This window comes from Pogoniulus pusillus, chromosome 19 (genome assembly GCF_015220805.1).
Source record: "Pogoniulus pusillus isolate bPogPus1 chromosome 19, bPogPus1.pri, whole genome shotgun sequence".
Classification (NCBI taxonomy): domain Eukaryota; kingdom Metazoa; phylum Chordata; class Aves; order Piciformes; family Lybiidae; genus Pogoniulus; species Pogoniulus pusillus.
Genome location: NC_087282.1, coordinates 7596684 through 7621330, shown reverse-complemented (window position 1 = coordinate 7621330; position 24647 = coordinate 7596684). Strand labels below are relative to the sequence as shown.

General features: G+C 45.4%; 1 protein-coding gene across 3 annotated transcripts in view; it reads right to left on the bottom strand.

Annotated features, from left to right (window-relative positions):
* Positions 1–13924: 13924 nt before the first annotated feature.
* Positions 13925–24647, bottom strand: part of PHF6 (PHD finger protein 6) — a 33315-nt gene continuing 22592 nt past the window's right edge. The window contains exons 6-11 of one of the 3 annotated variants that reach the window (XM_064159113.1): positions 23479–23645; positions 23156–23299; positions 21856–21960; positions 19548–19681; positions 18598–18727; positions 13925–16796 (exon numbers count right to left, since the gene is read on the bottom strand). In XM_064159113.1, coding sequence (XP_064015183.1) covers positions 18598–18727; positions 19548–19681; positions 21856–21960; positions 23156–23299; positions 23479–23645 — 680 coding nt within the window. In that variant the 3' untranslated portion in view covers positions 13925–16796. Of the gene's footprint in view, positions 18267–18597; positions 18728–19547; positions 19682–21855; positions 21961–23155; positions 23300–23478; positions 23646–24647 lie in introns of all 3 variants that reach the window. The other 2 variants (XM_064159112.1, XM_064159114.1) reach the window with 2 other exon arrangements.

Below are 24647 nucleotides of genomic sequence, written 5' to 3'. Positions count from 1 at the left end.
GTCAACAACCCAGAGCAGCTTAGTGATCAGAAATCAGGCTGTGCAGACACAGCTGGGGAAAAAAAGCCCTGAATTCCAGGCTAACCCAGTCCAGAGACAGGCACCAACGTTCCTCATCAAAAGGAAACATCAGAAAGCAGTACCTCGTTAGATGATAAGAGAGAGCATTCATGAAAATAGGAGTTTGACAAGGAAGTTTCCTCTCTTCATCATGGCTACAGAGAAATCCCTCCACTCTGATTAGTATTTAAATTGAATCAGACTCAAGCAGGTTGGAAGAGACCTCCAAGCTCACCCACTCCAACCTAGCACCCAGCCCTGACCAGTCAACCAGACCATGGCACTAAGTGCCCCAGCCAGGCTTGGCTTCAACGCCTCCAGGCACGGTGACTCCACCACCTCCCTGGGCAGCCTGTTCCAGTGCCTTTCACTCTTGCAGCCTAAACATCCAACCTAAACTTTTCCCGGTGCAACTTGAGGCCAACTTGTCCTGTCACTTGTACTAGGGAGTAAACCCCAGCCCCCACCTCACTGCAACCTGCTCTCAGGGAGCTCTAGAGAGCAATGAGGTCTCCACTCAGCCTCCTCTTCTCCACACTAAACATCGCCAGTTCTCTTAGCTGCTCCTCCCCAGCCCTGCTCTCCAGACCCTTCACCACCCTTGTTGCCCTTCTCTGGACATGCTCCAGCACCTCTATGTCCTTCTTGGAGGGGCCCAAAACTGAAGCCAGGACTCAAAAGTGTGGCCTCACCAGTACTGAGTACAGGGGGACAATCACTGCTCTGGTCCTCCTTATGCAGGCCAGGATGCTGGTGGCCTTTTCAGCCACCTGAGCACAGTTCATACAGCTGTCAACCAGCACCCCTAGGTCCTGGGGGCTCAGGGCCACCATCTACACAACTACTACAAAGCACTCAGTGTTGGTTTATCCAAAAACATCAACCATCCTCAGAAATACCAAATTGGATGGCTGCAGACACCAGCAGGCTTTGGGCTGGTATTGATGGCATTTACCAGGCATTAAGAACTGTTCAGCAGGACCAGACACATCACAGCTGTCACAACACAGGGAGAGGCTGGTACTTGGAACTATGCATACCTAAAGACACACTGAAGTCCTGCCCAAGGGGATTTACTGAGTGCCAGCACGTTGCAAAGGTCCAGCAGAAACTGAAACCAGGATTATGTTAAAATGGCAGGGACCAAGCAAAGGCAGATCCCCTCACTTGATGCAGAGCTGCTGGCATGTGCTCAGTGATGCCAGACCTGAAGCATAATCCTGTGCCATGGGGCCACAGTGGTGTTAGGTTTACAGGTGGACTCTTAGAGTGAGGTTCTTCTTCCCCTGTACTCAACAGTGGTCAGGCCGCACCTTGAGTACTGTGTCCAGTTCTGAGCTCCTCAATTCAAGAGAGATGTTGAGGTGCTGGAAGGTGTCCAGAGAAAGGCAACAAGGCTGGGGAGGGGCCTGGAACACAAACCCTGTGAGGAGAGGCTGAGGGAGCTGGGGGTGTGCAGCCTGCAGAAGAGGAAGCTCAGGGCAGACCTCATTGCTGTCTACAGCTACCTGAAGGGAGGCTGTAGCCAGGTGGGGTTGGGCTCTGCTGCCAGGCAACCACCAATAGAACAAGGGGACACAGTCTCAAGTTGTGCTAGGGGAGGTCTAAGCTGGATGTGAGGAGGAAGTTGTTGTCAGAGAGAGTGATTGGCATTGGAATGGGCTGCCCAGGGAGGTGGTGGAGTCACCATCCCTGGAGGTGTTCAAGAAAAGGCACTTAGTGCCACAGTCTGGTTGACTGGACAGGGCTGGGTGCTAGCTTGGACTGGATGATCTTGGAGGTCTCTTCCAACCTGGTTGATTCTATTCTACTTCTATTCTATGGTTCTATCACATATTTGGAGGTGCCCAAGACTTTGAGTAGCCCAAGCCCCACTGCCAAGACCAAGCACATGGAGCTGTTTTTCCTCCCACAGCTCCAAGGTGTGGGCTCGCTCCTTTTTTCTCTCTCTGGCAAACTTGCTCCCCAGGCACAGGAGGGCTGTGAGAAGTGGCTTGTACTGGGTGGAAGACACACCTGAACTTGGGAGACTTGCCCAAAGGACAGTGTTTGTGTTTGAACCCATCCTGACACAAAGGCTGAAGTCTGAAGTTTGAGCAATGTTTAACTGTTGTTGTTTGGAACAGCCTTTTTTCCAAGCTCAGCCTGGCTGCCTGAGCAGTGCAGCCTGATGAGGTTGCTCACTTTTCAAGCAGCAGAAGGTAAAGCCCCAGCAGTTTTGTTTGTTAACTTGGCAGCAGCTTTGTGCTTGCTGCAAAGAGCTGTGAGGGTAACTGCCTGCTGTATGTGCAGCATCTCTGCCACCACATGAGGTGAGCCACCAGTGTTTATCAGAGACGTTGCCACATGGCACCAAACACCCCATGCATGAGGACACCATAAAGCCCAGGCTGACCTCCTTTTACTCCTCCCATCCATCTCCTTTGACTCACACACTTTGCTCTGAAGTCACCCGAGGTCCCCAGCAACAAAACAGAACAAAGAGCAGGGCTAAGATCAGTTGTGCAAATCAGATTCCTTCCTTCCCTGTGCAGCAAGCATTGACGAGAGGCACATCTGCTCTGGGCTAGTAACAAGAAAAACTGCTGCTGCTTTCTCACCCACAGTATCACAGACTGCTAGGGATTGGAAGAGAGCTCTGGAGATCACTGAATACAACCTCCCTGCCAAGGCAGCTCTTCACTTAGAGAAGTTCACACAGGAATGCATCCAGGCAGGTTTTGAAGGCCTTCAGAGATGGAGACTCCACCACTTCTCTGGGCAGCCTGCTTCAGTGCTTCACCACCCTTACATTAAAAAAGCTCCTCCTCATAGAATCATAGAAGAGACCTCCAAGATCATCCAGTCCAACCTATCCATCCAGTCCAGCCCTATCCAATCCACTAGACCATGGCACTAAGTGCCCTATCCAGGCTTTGCTTCAACACCTCCAGGGACAGTGACTCCACCACCTCCCTGTGCAGCCCATTCCAATACCAATCACTCTCTCTATCAAGAACTTTCTCCTGACATCCAGCCTAGACCTCCCCTGGCACAACTTGAGACTGCATCTCCTCATGTTTAGATGGAACTTTTTACATTCAGGTCTGTGCCTGTTACTGGGCACCACTGGGCAGGACTTGCCTCGCACCTAGGTGGCCCAGAAGCTTCTCTGTGAGACATTGTAGTGCAAATCCCACCAAAATGAGCGTGACTGTCATCAGCTACCTTACTCTGCTGACTTGCTCAAACCTGGGTGGTCTCTGTGAGCACAGGAGCGGACAGATGCCCACATGGCCATGTGCACATGCAGCAAACTCCTAGGACTACACAAACACAGCCTGGGAGGTGAGCTGTGCATGGGAATTGCTCAAGCTGGTGAAGATGCAGTGAATGCAGTCTCTTTTTTTACCCAGGCAATGTTCAGTGTGCTGGCAAGAAACCAAGGGAACCCTGCAGCAGGACTTCAGCCCAGGGTATCCACACTGGAACTTTCTTTGATAGATTCACAGAATGGTTTAGGTTGGGAGAGACCTCAAAGATCATCCAGTTCCAACCCTCCTGCCATGGGCAGAGACACCTCCCACTAGAGCAGGTTGCTCAAGGCCCCATCCAACCTCCAGGGAGGGAGCAGCCACAGCCTCCCTGAGCAACCTGTGCCAGTGCCTCCCCAGCCTCACTGGAGAGAATTTCTTTCTTAGGCATTTCACCTTTTAGGCATTTTTTTTTCCCTGTTTGTACCATACCTTCAGCTGAAGTGTAAGGGAAAGCTGAACAACTCCAAAGGCAGCTGTGCTTTAGTGCTGGCAGGAGGTTTTCCCATCAGGGACTGGGGAGTGACAATCAGATGTTGGGGTCTCCACCTTGCTCACTTGCTTTCTGAGGAACAAACGGGTTCATCTGCTTTCAGCAGGCACCTGCCTGCTGGATCCACCTGCAAAGCCCAGGAAAGCTTTCTGAAGAGCTGTAGAAGACTAACTGTGTGTCTCAAGACTCAGAAGAGGTTCTCTGTATGGCCACATGTAGCTGAGCAGATGCAAGGACTGGTTTAAAAAACAAAGTTAAACCAAACCTGGAACCTGTTGATACTTGTTGGGACAGCAATGTGCCCTGGTGGCCAAGAAGGCCAATGGGATCTTGGGGTGTATCAGGAAGAGTGTGTCCAGCAGATCAAGGGAGGTTCTCCTCCCCCGCTACTCTGCCCTGCTGAGAGCTCATTTTGAATACTGTGTTCAGTTTTGGGCTCCCCAGTTGAAGAGGGACAGGGATCTGCTGGAGAGGGTCCAGCAGAGGGCTATGAGGATGATGAGGGGACTGGAGCACTGCCTGATGAGGAGAGGCTGAGGGACCTGGGGCTGCTTAGTCTGGAGAAGTCTGAGAGGGGATTTAATCAATGTTTATAACTATCTGAGGGCTGGGGGTCAGGAGGTGGGGTGGACAGGCTCTGCTCACTGCTCCCTGGGATAGGACAAGGAGCAATGGATGGAAGTTGCAGCAAAAGAGGTTCCAGCTCAACACAAGGGGAATTTCTTTCCTGTAAGGGTCCCAGAGCACTGGCACAGGCTGCCCAGAGAGGCTGTGGAGTCTCCTTCTCTGGAGCCTTCCAAGGCCTGTCTGGATGTGTTCCTGTGTGATCTGTGCTAGATTGTGTGGTCCTGCTCTGGCAGGGGGGTTGGACTGGATGATCTACTTGGGTCCCTTCCAACCCCTGACATCCTGCAGGCCTATGATACCAGCATGGGTGTGGGCCAACAGGTTGTCACATGAGGGCAGAAACTCAAGAGAAGGCAAGAGGAGCTGACAAGGCTGTTTCAGCAAGAGGGGAGAAGCATGAGTAAAACCAGCAAGAGCCCAGGAGGCAGCAACCCCATCAGATAAGTAAGTGGCTGCTGGAAGGCTGTTTGCTGAGGCTTGCAGAGCCTGCTGGCACTGGCTCAATGCAGACTGGGCATCAGGTGGCAAAGCTCACAGGCCAAGGCCCCTGCCTCCCATGTGGAATGTGGCAGCCATTCAAGTATCTCAGAAATCTTCTCTGGGCAGATTACAAGGAGGAGCAGAGATGAGAAGCACGTGCCAGGCTGGCAGGGAATGGCACTTCAAGGGTTCCCCCATCCTTTACAAGACCTCTTGAGTTGGGTGGTGTGAGATGGTCAAATTGTCATTCAGATCCTCAGATGTTTCATGTTGTTCTAGGAGTAAAACCAGACCCCAGATCATAGAATAGTCAGGGGTTGGAAGGGACCTCAAAAGATCATCTGGTCCAGCCCCCCTGCCAGAGCAGGATCACCTAGGAAAGCACCCAGATGGTTCTTGAATACCTCCAGAGAGAGAGAGAGACTCCACAGCCTCCCTGGGCAGCCTGTTCCAGTGCTCTGTCACACTCGGTGAAAAAATTCCTCCTCATGTTCACATGGAACCTCCTATGTCTCAACTTCCACCCACTGCCCTTTGGCCTGCCACTGGCCATCACTGAGCAAAGCCTGGCTCCATTCTCCTGGCACTCACCCCATAGATATTTATAAACATGAATGAGGTCACCCCTTGGTCTCCACTCCAGCTCACTCAGGCTCTCCTCTTCCTCTTAAGGAAGATGTTCAATTTCCTTAAGAAGATTTGGGGTTGGGTTAAGGTGTAAGAGTGGGTGAGATGCATGGTGAAGGCAGTCAGATGGTTAATTCAAAGAGTCATAGAATGGTTTAGGTTGGAAGGGACCTCAAGGATCATCCATTTCCAACCCCCTGCCATAGGCAGGGAGAACTCCCACTAGAACAGGTCGCTCAAGGCCTCATCCAACCTGGCCTTGGAACACCTCCAGGGAAGGAGCAGCCACAACCTGCCTGGGCAACCTGTGCCAGTGTCTCACCACCCTCACTGCAATGAACTCTTTCCTAACATCCAGTTCGAATCTCCCCTCTTTCAATTTAAACCTATTACTCCTTATCCTATCATTACAAGACCTTGTCAATAGTCCATCCCCAGCCTTCCAGTAAGTTCCCTTCAGATACTGAAGGCCACTATAAGGTCTCCACAAAGCCTTCTCTTCTCCAGGCTGAAGAGCCCCAAATCTCTCAGCCTGTCCTCATAGCAGAGCTGCTGCAGCCCTCTGAGCATCCTCATGGCCCTTCTCTGGACTCCAACAGTTCCACATCCCTCTTGTGTTGGGGGCTCTAGAACTGCAGACAGGACTCCAGGTGGAATCTAACAAGAGCAGAGTGTTTTCTGAACTCAGTTTATACTTACAAGGGGAAGTAAGTGAATTTCTGGGGTCTCAAGAACACCCAGGCAACAGGAAGCCACAATTCCTGTGTGCTGTCACCCACACCCAGATCCTGCTTGAGCCAGTGGGAAGCTCCCTCAGAAATCTCATGAGGCAAGGATGGGAAAGGGGAGTGCTGTTCTGAAAAGGATTGCTGAGCTCCATAGCTGGGGGGAAAACAACCTTTCTCCTGGGACACAGAAAGCAGGACCTTACCCAAGCCCTCTTTCCAGACAGCTTGAAAGTCCTAGGAAGAAAAGAACTAAGATTGATGCTTTTTGAACCTGTCTGGCTCCAGATACTGACCCTACTTAGCAAACTGGGTTCAGTTCACTGCAGAGCAGAGCACTTGCACCTACAACTGCAGAAATGTAAGGCACCACAAAGTGCTCCAGAGATGGCAACAGGAGAATTTTGCTTCAGATAACACTTTCATTTGTTCTTTTTCTGCCGAATCTCTCAGTTTATCTCTGATCTGAAATCCACTCCTCAAGTTGTAGGTGGCTGCTACCAGATGAGCCAATACAAGTTTGAGCTGGTGACAGCATCAGGGGTTTTTAAACTCACCAAGGATTGTCCAAGTCTCAGGTTGCTGAATTTCTTCAGAGTCTGGAGGAGTTTTCCAAAACGCAGCTCCCTCTTGGTGTAAACATTCTTTGGCAGCATCAGAAAGGCTTTCCAAGGGGAAGTCAGACAGACTAGAGCTCCTGTCTCTTTGAAGCCCTGCCAAGCACGTCTGAAATTACAAACTTAACAGACCAGTGTGGTCCTGCTGTTGATGAGAGCTTAAAAGGAATCTGAAGTACAATGACACTGATCTCCTGCTTAATTGCTGCACAAACCAGATAATTGGATAGAGAGGACTGAAAGGAAAGCTGAGGATCTGCACAATGGAGAGGTGGGTGGAAATCAGCCACACTGAAGTAATGCCTTTGCAGTGATTCCTGGGAAGTAGCTGAAGATGATCCAGAGATTTAATTGTGTCTTGGAAAATCTTCTGGCTACAAACGAGAAGCGGTGATGGAAACGTGACTACTGAAGCAAAGAACAAGGATGCTTGATATTGAAATTCAAACAGCATTCTTCACAGCCCAAACCTAGAGAATCAGAGACAGCTTTTGCAACCAAAACAATCCTAAGATCATCCAGTCCAAGCATCAACCCAATACCACCAGGACCAATAAACCATGTCCCACAGTGCCATGGCCACATGCTTTATAAACACCTCCAGGGATGGGGACTCCACCACCTCCCTGGGCAGCCTGTTCCAATCCCTCACCATTCTTGCAGCAAAGGCATTTTTCCTCATCTCCAACCTAAACCTCCCCAGACACAATTTCAGGCCATTCCCTTTCATCCTGTCACTTGTTACTACGGAGAGGAGCCCAACCCCACCTAGCTACAGCCTCCCTGCAGGGAGCTGCAGACAGCAATGAGCTCTGCCCTGAGCCTCCTCTGCTGCAGGCTGCACACCCCCAGCTCCCTCAGCCTCTCCTCACAGGGCTGTGCTCCAGACCCCTCCCCAGCCTTGCTGCCCTTCTCCAAACACCTTCCAGCAGCTCAACATCTCTCTGCAACGGAGGAGCCCAGAACTGGACACAGCACTCAAGGTGTGGCCTGAGCAGTGCTGAGCACAGGGGCAGAAGAACCTCCCTTGCCCTGCTGCCCACTCTGCTCCTGAGTCAGGCCAGGATGCCATTGGCTCTGCTGCCCACCTGGGCACACTGATGCCTCATCTTCAGCTACTGTCCATCAGCACACCCAGCTCCCTTTCTGCCTGGCTGCTCTCAGACACTCTGTTCTTGTTGCTCTTTTCTGGACATGCTCCAGTATCTCAGTGTCCTTCTTGGACTGAAAGGCTCACAACTGAACTCAGCACTCAAGGTGTGGCCTACAGGAGTATGTGTCATGATTTATTTCAGGGCATAATATGGGCCCTAGTAAGCAAGCACAACTCAGTGGAAAAATCTGGCAAAATCAAGTACCTCACAGGCCTCGAGGTCTGAATGAATCACTTCTGTCCTTCAGCCCACAGCCTTGTGCTTCTTTTTTCCAAGCTAGTTTCACTTCAGGAACTGACTTTACAGTTTCTTATCATCCCATGAGGACCTAAGAATGTTAACAGCCATTTGGAGAGTTAAAAAAGACCTTTTTTCCCCCCCCTTTTTTTTCAGCACTGCTACTGCAGTTCTTACTCTGCAGCAAAGCACTTCAGGGATGCACCACCTGAGTATTTCAGTTTTAGATTAAAGGCCTCCTTCCCTGCTTTGAGCTTTCCAGGCTTCAGGGCTTGCCAGCACCAGCCTTAACCACAGTTTTAAGCAAAGGCAAAAAAACCCAGACCTTGGTTCCCAAGTATCCTACCTGCACTCTGGAAGAAGCTTACAACTGATACAACACAGCAGGGAGCAGTAAGAATAAAAGTGTTGCTGAGTGTGTGTGTAACTTTGGTGGCTTCTTGTTTTGGAGAGGTATCTAGGCTCAAAATGAGAAGGCAGCTGCATGGCTGCCTGCCAGGAGGAAGTTCACAGCAAAGCTGTTTGCACAGCAGCAGCCTATTTTTAGCACAGTTAAGGAGGGTGTCTTTTCCTCCTCCTGCCCCAAGCCTCTGTAACGCCCTCCTCTGGCAGGCAGGAGCTTTGCACATTTGGCCTTCCAGTACCTGATGGGGGACACAGGAGATCTGGGAAAGGACTGTTCATAAGGTCTTGAGGGGCAAGGGCTCTGAGCTGGAAGAGGGGAGATTGAGACTGGAGATCAGGAAGAATTCTTTGCAGTGAGGGTGCTGAGACCCTGGCACAGGCTGCCCAAGGAGGTTGTGGATGCCCCTCTCCCTGGAAGTGTTGAAGGCCAGCAAGCTGGGCTAGTAGGATGTGTCCCTGGGGTTTTGAACCAGATGATCTTTAAGGTCTTCCCACCCAAAACACTCTATGATTCTACTATGGATGGGGGTGTGGTGTTTGGCCAGCAGTGTGCACTAGGGTGCTGTATGTGTGCTGAGCAACCTGCACATCCATCCAGGGAACAAAAAGCAGGGTACCACCCAGTCCTGCTTGCTGTCTACTCAGCTGGAATGTTGTTTCAGGCAAAGCAAAGCAGAGAACTCAGTTGAAACAAAGAGGAGATTTCTGGCAACAATTCAGATAAAAGCTAAAGATGCCTGCCACAGTAACTGGGTAAGAGAACAGTCACTCCAAACCCTGCATCATCATCCCAGCACGCAATGAGATGCATCAAGGAGCTAATCATCGAATCACAGAAGCAACCAGGTTGGAAGAGACCTCCAAGATCATCCAGTCCAACCTAGCACCCTCTGCAGAAATCAGCCTCTCTGCTAGTTTGAGGCTAATTGGAATATTTTAGTGAGAAAAATTAGATTCTAGGCTGTGAAAAGGAAACAATGGGAATGTCTGCTGCACTCATAGCCTGCAGTAGCAGTGCTGAAAAAAAAAAAGAAGGGGAAAAGAAAAGGTCTTTTTAAACTCTCCAAATGGCTGCTAACATCCTTAGGTCCTCATGGGATGATAAGAAATTGTAAAGTCAGTTTCTGAAGTGAAACTAGCTTGGAAAAGAGAGGCACAAGGCTGTGGGCTGAAGGACAGAAGTGATTCATTCAGACAGAGAGATGTTGAGGTACTGGAAGGTGTTGAGAGAAGAGCAGCAAGGCTGGGGAGGGGCCTGGAGCAGAGCCCTGTGAGGAGAGGCTGAGGGAGCTGGGGGTGTGCAGCCTGCAGCAGAGGAGGCTCAGGGCAGAGCTCATTGCTGTCTGCAGCCACCTGAAGGGAGGCTGTAGTCAGGTGGGGGTGATCTCTTCTCCCAGACAAGCAGCACCAGAACAAGGGGACACAGCCTCAAGTTGTGCCAGGGGAGGTCTAGGCTGGATGCTAGGAGGAAGTTGTTGGTAGAGAGAGTGATTGGCATTGGAATGGGCTGCCCAGGGAGGTGGTGGAGTGGCTGTGGCTGGAGGTGTTGAAGCCAAGCCTGGCTGGGGCACTTAGTGCCATGGTCTGGTTGGTTGGGCAGGGCTGGGTGCTAGGTTGGGCTGGCTGAGCTTGGAGGTCTCTCCCAATCTTGTTGATTCTATGATTCTATGAACTTCTGGTGCTCCTTACCATATAATCAGCACAAGGAATTGAACTGTTAATGAAGACACCAAACAACATCACATCAGAGCAGAGCTGTGGAGAATCACTCAATACAGGCTTGTCATCTGACTGAAAATGATTAGCAATAATTGCTCTGAGTAGGGGGTTCCTAACAGGATTTTGTATCTTCCCTTTAAACTGGTGTCACACCACATGCTCCTACTTCCTTATGGCAAGTCATTAAGAGACACTTAAGCTGTGCCTGCTGTTTCTCCTCTGCTCAAGAAGCTTCTTACATTGGTGTAGAAGAAGAAACATTTTAGTCTGACAGTTTGATCTTTTTCTTAGATGCTTTTAGTTTCCCTTTTCCATTAATTTCCCAGTTTAAACTATTAATCTCAAGTTATGAACAGATGGGTGGAAGCAGAGAGACAAGCTGAGCCTTCAGCATTTCAGCACCCCCCTTTGCCTCTGATCACTGAGTCACAGAATCCTAGAATGGTTTGGGTTGGAAGGGACCTCCAGAAGTCATCCAGTTCAACCTCCTTGCAGTCAGCAGGGACATAATCCACTAGATCTGGCTGCTCAGAGCCTTATTGAGCCTCATCTACCTCCCTGCACAACCTGCTCCTTCTTCTAGCCCCCTCCAAGTACTGGAAGCCTGCTCTAAGGCCTCCCTGGAGCCTTCTCTTCTCCAGACTGAACAAGCCCAGCTCCTTCAACCTGTCCTTGTAGCAGAAGTGCTCCAGCCCTCGGATGATTTTTCTAGCCCTTCTCTCGACCCACTCCATCAGGTCCATGTCCTTCCTGTGTTGAGGCTTCCAGGGCTGGACACAGCACTGCAGGTAAAGTCTCACCAGAGCAAAGTGGCAGAATCCCCTCCCTCCATCTGCTGGCCACACTTCTTTTGATGCAGCCCAAGATGCCATTGCAAGTGCCCACTGCTGGCTCATGCCCAGCTTCTCATTCACCATCACCCCCAAGTCTTCTTCTACAGAGCTGAAGCTAATGCCTGAAACAAATTCACCATAGGGGCTACCCGATCTAGGCAGGAGGACAACTACAGCTGCTGTGCTTGTGCTGCAATCTCTTACATATTGAAGATTAAGCAGAGCTCATCTAAGGGAGGACATGAGAGCCCTTGAGTCCATTAGGACTCTGCTCTTATATCACACAACATGAGAACAATGAAAACCTTTCGCTTCTGTGTCTCTGGGCCCTTCCCCAATTGTTCCAAGATTTCAGTGACCAGCTCTCCCAGTGCAGTCACATCCACCAAACAGGGAAGCCTCCTTCAACAACATCCTGCTCTTCCTCCAAAGACCCCAGCTGACTGAATTAAACCACACAAACCCAGGCAGAAAATAAACATGCATCCAGTAACTGTTTCCAGGGCACCAAAAGCTATGTCGTGAAGCAACTCCCAACATCAACTTTGATAATAGAAGGCTTAAATTAACCTCTTCAGGAAACCTTTGCAAAGACAGATGTGGAATCACAGCATCAATCATTCCACCTTATTGACAAGACCTGATCATTTGGAAGCTCTCCTTTGAAGCTGATGCATGATAAGTTGGTTTTTTTCCTTCCTGCCACTAAAGTCTCCGCTAAGATTTTTCTCAGGTCATAGTAAGTATCTACTGTGCTCATTAAATCAACTCCTTATTTAAGGTCATGACAGAAAAGTAGTTGTTTTTAGCAAACAAAACCTTCATTGATAGGCAAATAGCTCCCTGCCTCCTATGGAGTTTTCCCATCACCTTTCTGGATTCTTTGTGAAGACTGAAAAAAAGATTTGAACCAATCCAGCATTTTCCAAGTGATCTTTTCTTTTGTTTATCTCTTAGTCTACATTTACACAGTTCTAAAGTGCATCCTGGATGCAGCTGCTCTTCTGCAGTAACTAGTGTAACTAGTTCTAGTGTAACTAGATTACACTCTGCATCCTTTCTGCACCTCATGTCTAAAATCATCTCATGGCACGCTAAGTCTAAATCCACCTCGCGGCACTCTAAGTCTAATTCAACTCATGGCACCTTAAGCCTAATTCAACTCATGGCATCTGAAGTCCAACTCATGGCACCCTAAGTCTAATTCAACTCATGGCACCTTAAGCCTAATTCAAGTCATGGCACCTTAAGCCTAATTCATGGCATCTTAAGTCCAACTCATGGCACCCTAAGTCTAATTCAACTCATGGCATCTAAAGTCTAACTCATGGCATTTTAAGTCTAAAGTCAACTCATGGCATCTTAAATCTATTCAACTCACAGCATCTTAAGTCTAACTCACTGCATCTTAAGTCTAATTCAACTCATGGCATCTTAAGTCCAACTCACAGCAACCTAAGTCTAATTCAACTCACGGCACATTAAGCCTAATTCAACTCACGGCACATTAAGCCTAACTCACAGCATCTTAAGTCTAACTCACAGCATCTTAAGTCTAACTCACAGCATCTTCAGTCTAATTCAACTCATGGCATCTTAAATCTAATTCAAATCACAGCATCTTAAGTCTAACTCATGGCATCTTAAGTCTAAGGTCAACTCATGGCATCTTATATCTAAGTCAACTCATGGGCCTAGGTTCTAATTTAAATTTCCCAGAGACTCAAACACAGTTGATAGAACCAGTAACAATTTATAGGATGCCCTCTCCTCTTCTCCCTTCTTTCCCAAAACAAAAGGAATTAGATGGAGAGAGAGGAAAGGTAAAGCAGACCCAAATAAATAATCTCACTGCAAATTGGAAGTTAAAATAAGGAAAAAGTTTAACAATAAATAAAAGTTATATGAGGTAGAGAAGTTACAAAGATATAGGGAGAGGAAACATGATACAAAACATGGAAATATACAACCAGATTTGATGGCACTGGGTTTTGTACACCTCGTGGGGTGATGGCCATGTGGTGTAACAAAAAGCAGCAGGAAAACAGGAACAGTGATGCAGAGAGAGAGAGGAAGGAACAGGAAGTCCCCCTGCTTTTATGTATCTTAGCCAGGAAAGGGGAATGAGCTAACCACCATCACCTGGTAGTGTTCAAACCCACCCCTGCAGAGGGGTCAAGACCACCTGGGGTCAGATTCAAGATCACTCCTCCAGGAAGGTTAATCCTGTACATTATGGCATCTTATATCTATGTCAACTCCTGGCATCTTAAATCTAACTCACGGCATCTTAAGTCTAATTCAACTCATGGCATCTTAAGTCTAAATTAATTCACTGTTGAAAAAGTGGGGGGGGGGGGGGAAACAAAAGGGAAAAGCCCTTGAAAGATGACCACGAGAACCTTCAGTGAGCCCAGGTCTTCACATTATTAACTAGTGATAAACACAAAGCAACTTACCCACTGCAGCAAGTTAAGCAGAACACACAAGCATGCAGAGCTGGCACTAAGTGGCATGCTGTCAGCAGGCATTCTCTCCTCTCTCCTAGTAGAACATTCATGGGCCTGTAAGCTCAAAAGGAAATCCTGCATTTCTGAATTAAAAGGAGTTCTGCTAAGTTACACTTTACAGGAAGAAGGACAGATATGCAAATATGAAATTCATAACTCATTTATTGAATATATATATATGCAAGGATACCAATAAAAAGAAACTAATACTGCAAACTACAACTTTGGAAGTAAAGCCAATATAACAGGAACAAAATATACAGAACATTGTAGATAGGAATGCATTTACCCTCTTTCATACATTCCCTGTCTTTACACACCTAATGTAAATGTTAAGCTAGAGCAAAAGCTGCACATGTTAGCCTAACCTGAGTGCTTTTTTGACAAGCAATGGTTCTCCAGGATCCTTGAAGGGTTGAGATGTCACTGCTGACTAATGAATGTGCATACAGATGCATATATAGAAACTGCTTCAACGAGTCTAGAAATCCAGAGCTGTGTTCTGGTTTGTAACCTCCAGCACTAATAGAGTGGAATCTGTTTCTGGTGACATGGGAGAAGAGTTATTATTTGCTAGAAAGTACTTTCAGTTCTCTTCAGATTAATTTCACCTAATGAGGATTAATTTTCTTGTCAATCTGGTTCAGCATATTAATATTTTTGGAATGCACTGATTATCACCTGCCAGATAAGTCTGATATTTCAGAGAGATGATCACCCCTTCATCTTTCACTCTGGTTTAGCATGTGGGCAGCAGTAAGAAACAAGAGCTCTTCCTTTCTCTCACGTGTGAGTGCCAGGCTCAGCACAGCCACCTCACTCTAGATCAGCACTGCTCTTTCTACCTAACAACCTGACTTTGCAGAGTGCAGGAGTTAACTCCTCCTAGAGCCTTAGCACAGAACCTCCTGTGGATCGAGACTTGCTGAATGAGTAGACCTAATCCTAACTGCCCTAGCTAAGATTATCACCCTAACTACCTGTGCTGACACCAGTATTGAACCAGCCTTTCACTCTGTCTTGGAGTGAGAGCACAGCTCCCTGCTAAAAGTGTTTGACCACGCCTTGAGACTCTGGCATTCCACCAGCTGTATCTTCAGGTTATGTGAACAATATCCTTCTGATCCTTGTCCTATCCTTGCTACAGTCCTTCATTGGTATAGCACAATGGCAGATCTGTTAATATAGAGACACAGTGAGATGGGGAGATCTGTTCATCCAGAGATACAGCCAGCTGGGGAGAAACCTCCCTTCTTGGAGGGTTCCAGGAGTCTCAAACAACACAGACTACCCTTGTGAGCAAAACAAGTGCCCAAAGGCCTAAAGAAACCTCCAAAATTTAAAGTAAAACCAGTTTCATAAGCTAAGTTTTGTTCAATTCATGACTTCTCTGATTGTGAGATGAAAGCAGAAGGTGCCTATTAAAACCAAAACGTCCCTGTAACAAACAGGCTGCATTAATTTAACTAGCTAATTGAAACATACCTATTTCACCTAGAGAGCACTTTCATTACTTCTAACATTTCTGGGAAGGCAGTAGATTGCTCCAGAATAATCTTCAAGAGATGCTTGCAAAGATTACATTGCTTTACCCAATTAAAAAAACAAAAAAAAAGGAGAAAAAATAATTAGAAATCAAATAATAATAATAATAATAAAAAAATCAATTCAGACTGTCTGAAATTCCAAGCTAAAATATACCTTAAAAAAAGACAGTTAATGGCAGTATTTTGTCTTTAAAAAAAGGATGTAAATGTTGTATACTATCATACATTGTCATGCTTCTTTTTAAAACTACAGTTAAGGATGTCAGAGAGATGTACAGTAAATACACTGCTGAGGTACATTGCTTCTAAATATTAACACCACGACAGAATGAACTCCCCAGCAGGTGATGCTACTTGGGAACATATAAATACATAGGGTTTTTTTTACATTGTAAGGCACTTTTACCCAGCATACAGGAGTTGAAGTCAGTTCTGACAAATTTGAGGCTCAAGAAAAGATTTCTTCTGCTATTTTTTTTTTTGTTTGACTTTGTTTCCATCAATGAATGAGAGTTTAGTCAGCCCAGCTCAGCACAAAGAGGTAACAGGTAAACCAGCCACTTCACTTCTCTGCTACCTGAAGGTAAAGGGCTGTTCTGGTGGTTCTTTGAGGCATGGAAATGGGGGAATTGGTTTCTTAACAGATGAATTATTGGTAAGCAACTGACACACTATGAATTAAGAGCTCAGGCTCAAAACACAATCAGTATGCTGGCAGGTCTACCCCATGCAACCTTAGTTTAAACACAGTAGCCGCAAACAAAGTGCCTTTTTTTGTTCGTCTATTTCCAAGGGAGGGCCACTTCTGAGGCACCAACCTAGAAGTGATTTCAACATCAGAGGATGTTATTTTTTTTTTTTTGCATTGAGTGCAGCTGAAAGAAAAAGTTCACCTTCTAGGAGAAAACAAAACACCTTGATAGACAATTTCAACACCCGACCTGCGATTCAAGTCACGCTTTTAATTCTCCAAGTTACAAACACCAAAAAGAAAAACCCATCCATGGCATCATGTTTAGAGCAGGGACTGAATCGTTTTCTGTACACAGCAAAGGTTTCTTTTCAAAACAGCATCGTTCTCCAGGGAAGCCAAAAAAAAACCCCAACCCCAAACCAAACAAACAACCAAAACCAAAACCCCAGAAGTGATTGAATTCTAACAGGTAAAACGTTAGAAGCTCCGAGATACAGTAACTGAGTCCCTCGAGACATTAAGGGAATGCATAAGAAGACAAATTGACACACAGTAAGTATTTTCTTTGTTGTTTTTTTTTTCTTTAAATACAAGTTTTAAAAAAAAACAAACAAAATAAAGCTACAGAAACTCAGGTTACAAAATAGGATTTTTTTGCAATACCAATCACAGAAGAACTGTAGCAGTTTCTAGTCAAATCAGTGTAATTCGCTTGTTTCCTTCCTTCAAATCCAGGAGGTTTTGTTGGGAGTTCAGAGTGAAACAAGTCAAAACCCTAAACAAACAATAAGGTGATGATGCGGTAGCAACAGACAAAAACATGTGGAGTAGATTCAGCTGCTTTTTTTTTGCCTTTGTTTTTGGTTTTATTTAAATCTGAGAACGTGCTTTTAACAGATCAGTTTAAGAAGCTAGCAGGAAGCCGTTAGAACTGACGGAGGTGTTTTGAAAGCAGGCAGAGGCCTGATCTGTTAGGTTTAGTATAGCTTAGATCTGATTATTCCCTAAAGGAGCATCAAAGTCTAGCAAGTAGAATTCCATGACTGTTGAGTTGACAGAAAGAATAAAAAACAAAGTAAAGAATGACTAAACCAACAAGGATGATAAGCAAAGTTTCTCATATAGTGGTCATAAGATTAAAAAAATAAATACCAATCTAGCAAAAAAAAAAACCAAACCCACTCAACCCTCCCCCCACCCCCCAAAAAAAAAGGCTGTTTCCTCATTCTTCTTACAGAATATGGGACCTTTATGCACGTTCTGGACAAAACACCCAACAGAGAACACTTGAGGTATGGAAGTCAGATCTGGTGGCTAAATTCCATAGCAAGTTAAGAGATGTAACTCTCTGAAGTAAAAGAGGTTGAGGCTGCAGAGTCCGAATGTTTTTAAATCACACTTGGTGAAGGGTTCCTTTGCAAATCAGAGACACTGAAAGAGGTGGGTGGGGAAAGAAAGAACAAACTACAGCCCTTTGGCATGAGTTCTAAAGCTCACAGCTTAGAACCAACAGCTGCTGGAGTAAATCTGCCACCAACACCGCTGGGCGGAAGGAGCAATCCCAACAGGAACAACCTCGCTGCACGCCCAGGTCTTGGCTACTGTGTTGCTCTGCAAGCAAAACCAGAGAGCAGCTTCCCCCTGGCCATGTACAGCCTCCAAAAAACCCAAAAGTTTGGGTACGAAGAAAATGTTAAAAAGTCACAAAGTACCAGCTGGGTGCCACCACAAACTTATCCATGTTGGTAATTCAACTAGCTTAAGACCTTCCCTCGTTGCATGAATCCACTAAACAACTTAACACATTCCAAATCTGAAGGGTTGTTGTTTATTTTTCAGTCCAGAAATATAGATCTTACTTCATTTCAATGTCTGCCTTAACTTTTGACACTGTACATATTACATATCATTTATATAAGTGTTTCTTTTTTTTTATCTTTTTGGTGTGTGGATTTTTTTTCCTCTTTTTTTTTTCTTTTTTTTTTTTGTTTTGTTTTGTTTCCAGACACTGCAGACTACAAACTACATAATATTGACATGTAAAAACTCTGCCACTTACTGAAGGCTCACACACATGAACATTTCAGGCAGTTCAATGAAATTTCTAACAGAGCTGGGTAGTAAAAAGGTTACTAACCCTTTTCTGATTTGTTTTGTTTTGTTTTTTGTTTTAGAAAACAGTTTAAAAGAATTAGTAGTTATGATGTCTTAGCCATTCCCAGTTCTATAACTCTGTCCCTTGAACCTGTTTAAAAAATGATGAAAACAATAGTAAATGTAAAATCATAGAGAAAAGCATTTAGCAGCTCTGACATTACATCGACATTTAGCCATAGAAATGAGGGCCTCCCTTTTTAGACTGTTACAAAAACCAGCTGGGTTTTAAACAACTAAAGACCATCAAACCAAAACCAAACCACCAAAACCCAACACATCCTCCCCATTTTTCTACAGTATGCCAATTAAAAAAAAAGTATTTATCTGCAGACACTAAAATACTTCACTGCAATTAGCTACATGAAATGTATATTGCCTTTTGGGCTGGGTAACAGATCTGTCAGGAGGAACTTCCATACCTAGTTTCCATTGAGCTGCTGCTGAGGAATGTCATTATGGTCAGTGCCTGATTTGCCACGGCTTTTACTCTCTCTTTCTTCATCCTCTTCATCTCTTTCATCATTCCCACTATGGTTTTTACAATAGAGTCTAGCACAATAAGAGAAACAGTGAGGAATTTTACTGACAGTCTCTATCAAAACAAGACTTCCCTCTCAATTAGTCTGGAGATGTGCTACAGATCAATTGTTAACTCTCAGCTTATTCTCGGTTTTCAGGCAAGCATTAGTCACGCTGAGAAAGAAAACAAGGTTGAAGGCTAGGCAACAAAACACATCAGCTCTGGGTTTCATCAGCCGCTACTCCGCTGCTCAGAGAACGCCCTCTTGTGGGCACAACCATGCTGGCAACTCAACTGCAGCTCAGTCCTTAACATCAGCATTTCAGCCAGTACCCAAAAGTTCTGGGCTCCAAAAAAAGTCCCATATAAGCTACAAAACATATGAATGTGAAGGGATCATGACATAGATAGGCCAGGCTTTCCTCAAGATAAATTAATCGAGGAGGAAAAATTTAAGTCAATGAATGTTCTCCTTTCTTGTACTACAATGCTACTAAAGGCATCTTAAGTTCACAGGACCACAGGATGCTAGGGGTTGGAAGGGACCTTTATGGATCAAGTCCAACCCCCTTGTCACAGCAGGGCCATCGAATCTAGCTCAGGTCGCACAGGAACACATCCAGGCAAGGCTCCACAACCTCACTGGGGGAGCCTGTTCCAGTGCTCTGTGGCCCTTGTTAGCAGAGTAACTGAAACATTTTGCAAACCCAACAATTACTTAACCTCCCCACCATTTAAAAAGAAATAACATCCTCCTTTTTGCTAAGATACTTGACTGGCCAAGTGCCATGAAACATCTTCACTTTACCATTAAAGGTTCAAGGTCCATTAAAGGTATAAGGTCCTTACTTATAAATTCCTCGTGACATATTCTCAATGTATTTAGCTTTGTCTTCTACTCCACAGTGGTAATGGTATGTTTTTATGCAGGCTTTAATTTCACACCCAATAGTAGCACCAGGTTGGCTGCAAAGTGTGCATTTCTGTGCAGGAGAAAGAAGAGAATGGCACTGCTCAGCTTTTCAGGCTCTTAGTACTCAGTGGAATGTTCATCATGCTTACAGCTATCATTTTCAGATCGTCCTTCCAGTGAAAAGTTCATCAAAGGGAACTGTAAAGCAGGATTCATACCATCCTAACCTCTTAAAAGGTGAGCCCTGGGATCTACCTGGCCATTGCATTGAAAATGGCTACATCATTGCACCTACCACTGCACTTCCAAAATCATTTTATTGCCACTGTAGTATGTTAACATACAAAGAATCTTCAATCACGCAATCACAGAACGGTAGGGATTGGAAGGGACTCCCCCCAAGATCATTGGGTCCAACCCTCCTGCCAAAGCAGGATGACCTAGAAGAGGTCACACAGGAACACATTCAGGTTGGCTTTGAAAGTCTCCAGAGAAGGCAACTCCACAACTTCTCTGGGCAGCCTGCTGCAGGGCTCTGTCACCCTCACGGCAAAGAAGTTCTCCTCATCTTGAGGTGGAACTTTCTGTGTTATAGCTTATATCTGTTATTCCTTGTTCTGTTACCAAGTGCCACTGAAAAAAGCTGGCACCTTCCTCTTGACACCCACCCCTCAGATATTTATAGATATTACAGAGAACCCCTCTCAGCCTTCTCTCCAGATTAAACAGTCCCAGGTCTCTCAGTCTTCTTTTTTTTTTCCAATGAACTATAGAGTTAGGAGTTGTTTGCTCTCTTCCTGCCCTCTCCTCTAAATATCTTACTGCTTTGAAATCATCCTGAATTGTAATAAAATACAATGTGACATTTTACCAACAGCTCAGCTATGAGAACCCTCAACAAGAGAAACACAGACCTGCTAAAGCAGGATGATCAGAGAACTGGAGCACTTCTCCTACAGGGAGAGGCTGAGAGAGTTTGGGTTGTTCAGCCCGGAAAAGAAAAAGCTCCAGGGAGAACTGAGAGCTACATTTCAATGTTTGAAGGGCACCTACAGGAAGTCCCTGAGGAGAGACTGTTTAGAAAGGCTTGTAGTGACAGGACAAGGGGTAGTAGTCTGAAACTGGAGCAGGGTAGACTTAGGTTGGACACTAGGAAGAAGTTCTTCACAGTGAGAGTGGTGAAATACTGGAACGGGTTTCCCAGGGAGGTGTTTGAGGCCCTGTCCCTGGAATCATTCAAGGTCAGACTTGATGTGGTACTCTGCAGCCTGATCTAGTTGAAAGTGACTCTGCTGCCTGCAGGGTGGTTGGACAAGAAGACCTCTGATGGTCCCTTTCAACCCAATGCAGTTTGTGAATCTCCATCTCTGAAGCCTTAAAACATTTTCACACTAAAGCATCAAACCAGTCTGAAACACTTCACTGCAGGAACACATTCTCAAGGGGTTTTGTAGTTTCACTCAAGTGTGCTTTTAGCAACACAGGATCCAAAGCTGCTACTCTCTCCTAGCTAGAGAAAGGCCAATAACAATTTACTATGTACATTGCCATATTATGTACACAATCACTTACCATGTACCCCAAATATGCCCAAACATGACTCATTTTTTAAGGTGACTGCTATATGGCTACCTGTTCCCAAGAGCACCAATACAGAATCATAGAGATGTCAGGGTTGGAAGGGATCCCAAGGACCATCTAGTTCCAAGCCCCCTGCCATGGGCAGGGAGACCTCATACTAGATGAGTTTGCCCAGATCTAGCCTGGCTTTAAAAACATCCAGGGATGAGACTTCTACCACCTTCCTGGGCAACCTGTTCCAGTGTCTCACCACTCTCATGCTGAAGAACTTCTTCCTAACGCCTAATCTAATTTTCCCTTCCTCTAGCTTGGATCCATTCCCCATAGCTCTATCACTACCTGACACCCTGTAAAGTCCTTCCCCAGCTTTCTTGTAGCCCACTTCAGATACTGGAAGACCACAATAAAGTCTCCTCAAACTCTTCTCTTCTCCAGACTGAATAGCCCAAACTTTCTCAGCCTGTCTCACAAGAGAGATGCTCCAGCTCTCTGATCATCCTGGTGGCCCTTCTCTGGACACATTCCAGCAGGTCCAAATTCTTCTGAAATAGGGGTTCCAGAATTTGCCACAGCACTTTTTGTTTAGAAACAGATGGGAAAGACAGTTCCACAAAAGGAAGGAGCTAGAGCTATATATACACCTCAGCAGAAGCAGATACATACCATTCTTTTCCCTCTCTTGATTTCCTGAAGTACAGTTTTAATATCAAAATCACCAAACTCTGCCCTTGAAGTTGTTGTTAACTGGACAGTGCCAGAAGAGAACAACTGTAAAACAAGCAAGGCAAAAGAATTTCAGGTCACCAATATGATTAGACATTTGTTTTACGTGCAGGAGTAACTTGAGTATTGAACATTCCCTTCTGTCATCTCAGGCAGCAGGCACTTGACCAACAAAGTAGATAAAAAAGCTCTGCTTGCCGAGCAATTAGCCTGAGTATTCCTCCAGCTGACTGCTTTAATGATGTTTGTTGCCTTGGAGAAACTATATTTAAAAAGATAAAGGAGCAGACAAGAAATAATGACGTGATGAAAACACCAAATAATTATCCTTCCCTGTCACATATATATAGAATTCAGCTGCATGGCACAGCTGATGTCACCATACCTGAAAAGCCCAGAAGGATGACCACAGAGCACATAATTACCAACCCTACTGTCATCATCCTGCTATATACAGTTTAAACCATCTGAAAACTGAAGCTCAGATACACCAAACAGTGAAGAACCCTCTGTGACTCAAGGCAGCTGGCACACACCTGCTCTCTGTTCAGTGAGGATAAACAGAGGAAGACAACTCACACTCCACAGACTACCCTGGGCTCCTGATTCATTCTGAGGTACAACAGGAACCACTGATGTTTGTGATTCTAAGCCCTGCCTCGTTCACAGGAGGAGTTACGTGAAAGCAGCACTGTCTGCTCCTGTCCATTGGTATGAGCAGATACTTTTCAGGCTGGCAGTTCTATAAATGTGATCATCTAAAGGCAAGGGTTTTCTAGAACTGCCATGTCCCATTCTGCTTGAGTCACACAGCCTGAATCCACTGGTCAGAAAATCACTCAGGTTCACGGATTCTCCCCAGATTTTTATCCGGATGCCTGTGGAGTAAATGTATTTTCATTTTGGAATGGATTGCTGTAGCTAAAACTGTTTTCTGGTTTTTTTTTTTCTTTTTCAATATTGTCTGTGCATTTAGACACTAGGAAGCATTTTTAACAAGCTAAAGAGTCTCCCTGAGCTAATCCCATCTCTTACCACGTAGCCAACTTTTATCCATATTGCCTGCAGCGAAAATAAATGAATTGCTCACTTTGCAACACTTCAGTGCTTCAAGAGAGCATAAGCACACAGACAATATTCCTGCATAATTACATGTGAGGGCACTGGATTAAAAGCCTTAAATAGCAATTCAGACAAAACTCACACAATTAGGCTGGTTAACAACAATGCTGTTACTCACCATGCACTTATAGTGCGCTGCAGCCTTTTTGGCATTAAATATATGAAGCTTTCCTCTAGCTTCATTTTCTTCTTCACCTGCATGACAGAATCCACATTTAGGTTTTGTATCACTGGGGCTGCTTCTGTGGGGAGACCTGTCTCTCTGAAAGAAAAACATTTCACTAAAATATCCTGCTGGGTTACAAATCAGGTTGTCATTTCAAAAGCCTGTGGCCACCAGCTGGAGGCTCAGACAAATGCAAGTTATTCAGCAACATTATATTTGCAGAGAAGAAATAAGCAATTCTGGCTTCTAAGAAGTTTAGCATATTTACTGCTTACATAGGAACTGCTTTCTATTTCATCTGTGCCATGTGAGGACGTAGATCTAGTGTCTTCTGATTGCCCTTTTAAATTTGTTTTTCTTGGCTTTCCCTTACGACCCCTCCTTTTTCCTTTGGGAGGTGAAGGCTCCAACTCATGTTCATTGATACTTTCTTCTAAATCTGCTTTAGAAGTTAGAAAACAGCATCAAATAACATTCACCAAAACTTCCATGCAAAATGAAGCAAAACAGACAAAACAAAAGCCTCAAAACAAAAAAACCCCAACAGACACCCCACCAAAAACAAGACAAGGGAAAAACATAACCTGGATTTGCTGGCTTTTGGTCAGAAGCAAAAACATTTTCTCCCCATCTCTTACAAACATGCAACTGGAGGCTCTGAAAACATTATTTACTACTTTGTCTCATACAGCTTTACATCTTTATAACAGAACATATGAAGAAGGTTTAAGCATTTCTTTACAGCTTTCAGATGTTGTCCCCGGATATATTCACCTCTGGTCAAAAGAACCCATTGAAACTACACTGAAAGCAGAAAAATATGATCAAGCATGAAAAAACAGCTTTTAATTGAAGAAGCATAACTCAACTGCCAGTGTCAATTACCAGTGTCAATTGTCCTTGGTATTATGCCAGTGTTCCTAAATAACATTTCTCTCCTTGTTTTATTAGAATCATGGAATCAGTCAGGGTTGAAAGGGACCACAAGGATCACCTAGTTCCAACCCCCTTGACACAGGCAGGGACACCCTACCCTAGATCAGGTTATTAATTGATGCTTTATGAATGGACTCAAAAGACTTCAAAAAAATCATCTATTTTGGCTAAAATAATTAGGTTTCAAAGCAGAAATGGAACTTGCCTCCATGAAACAAATCTGGGATTGCATTGTAGTTACAGTATGTTCTTACATCTACAGCTAAAAAGCAGTCACCAGCTGACAGAACATCATCCACACTGACAATGTCCCAAAGAAAGTATTTACAGACCATTAAAAACATGAAAATGTACATTTTTAATACACAGGTTCACAGATTGCACTGGGTTGGAAGGGACCCTTAAAGGGCAGTCAGCAGGGACATCAATCAGACCAGGCTGCCCAGGGCCACACGAAGTCTGAACTTGAATGTTTCCAGGAGTGGGGCCCCAACCACCTCCCTGGACA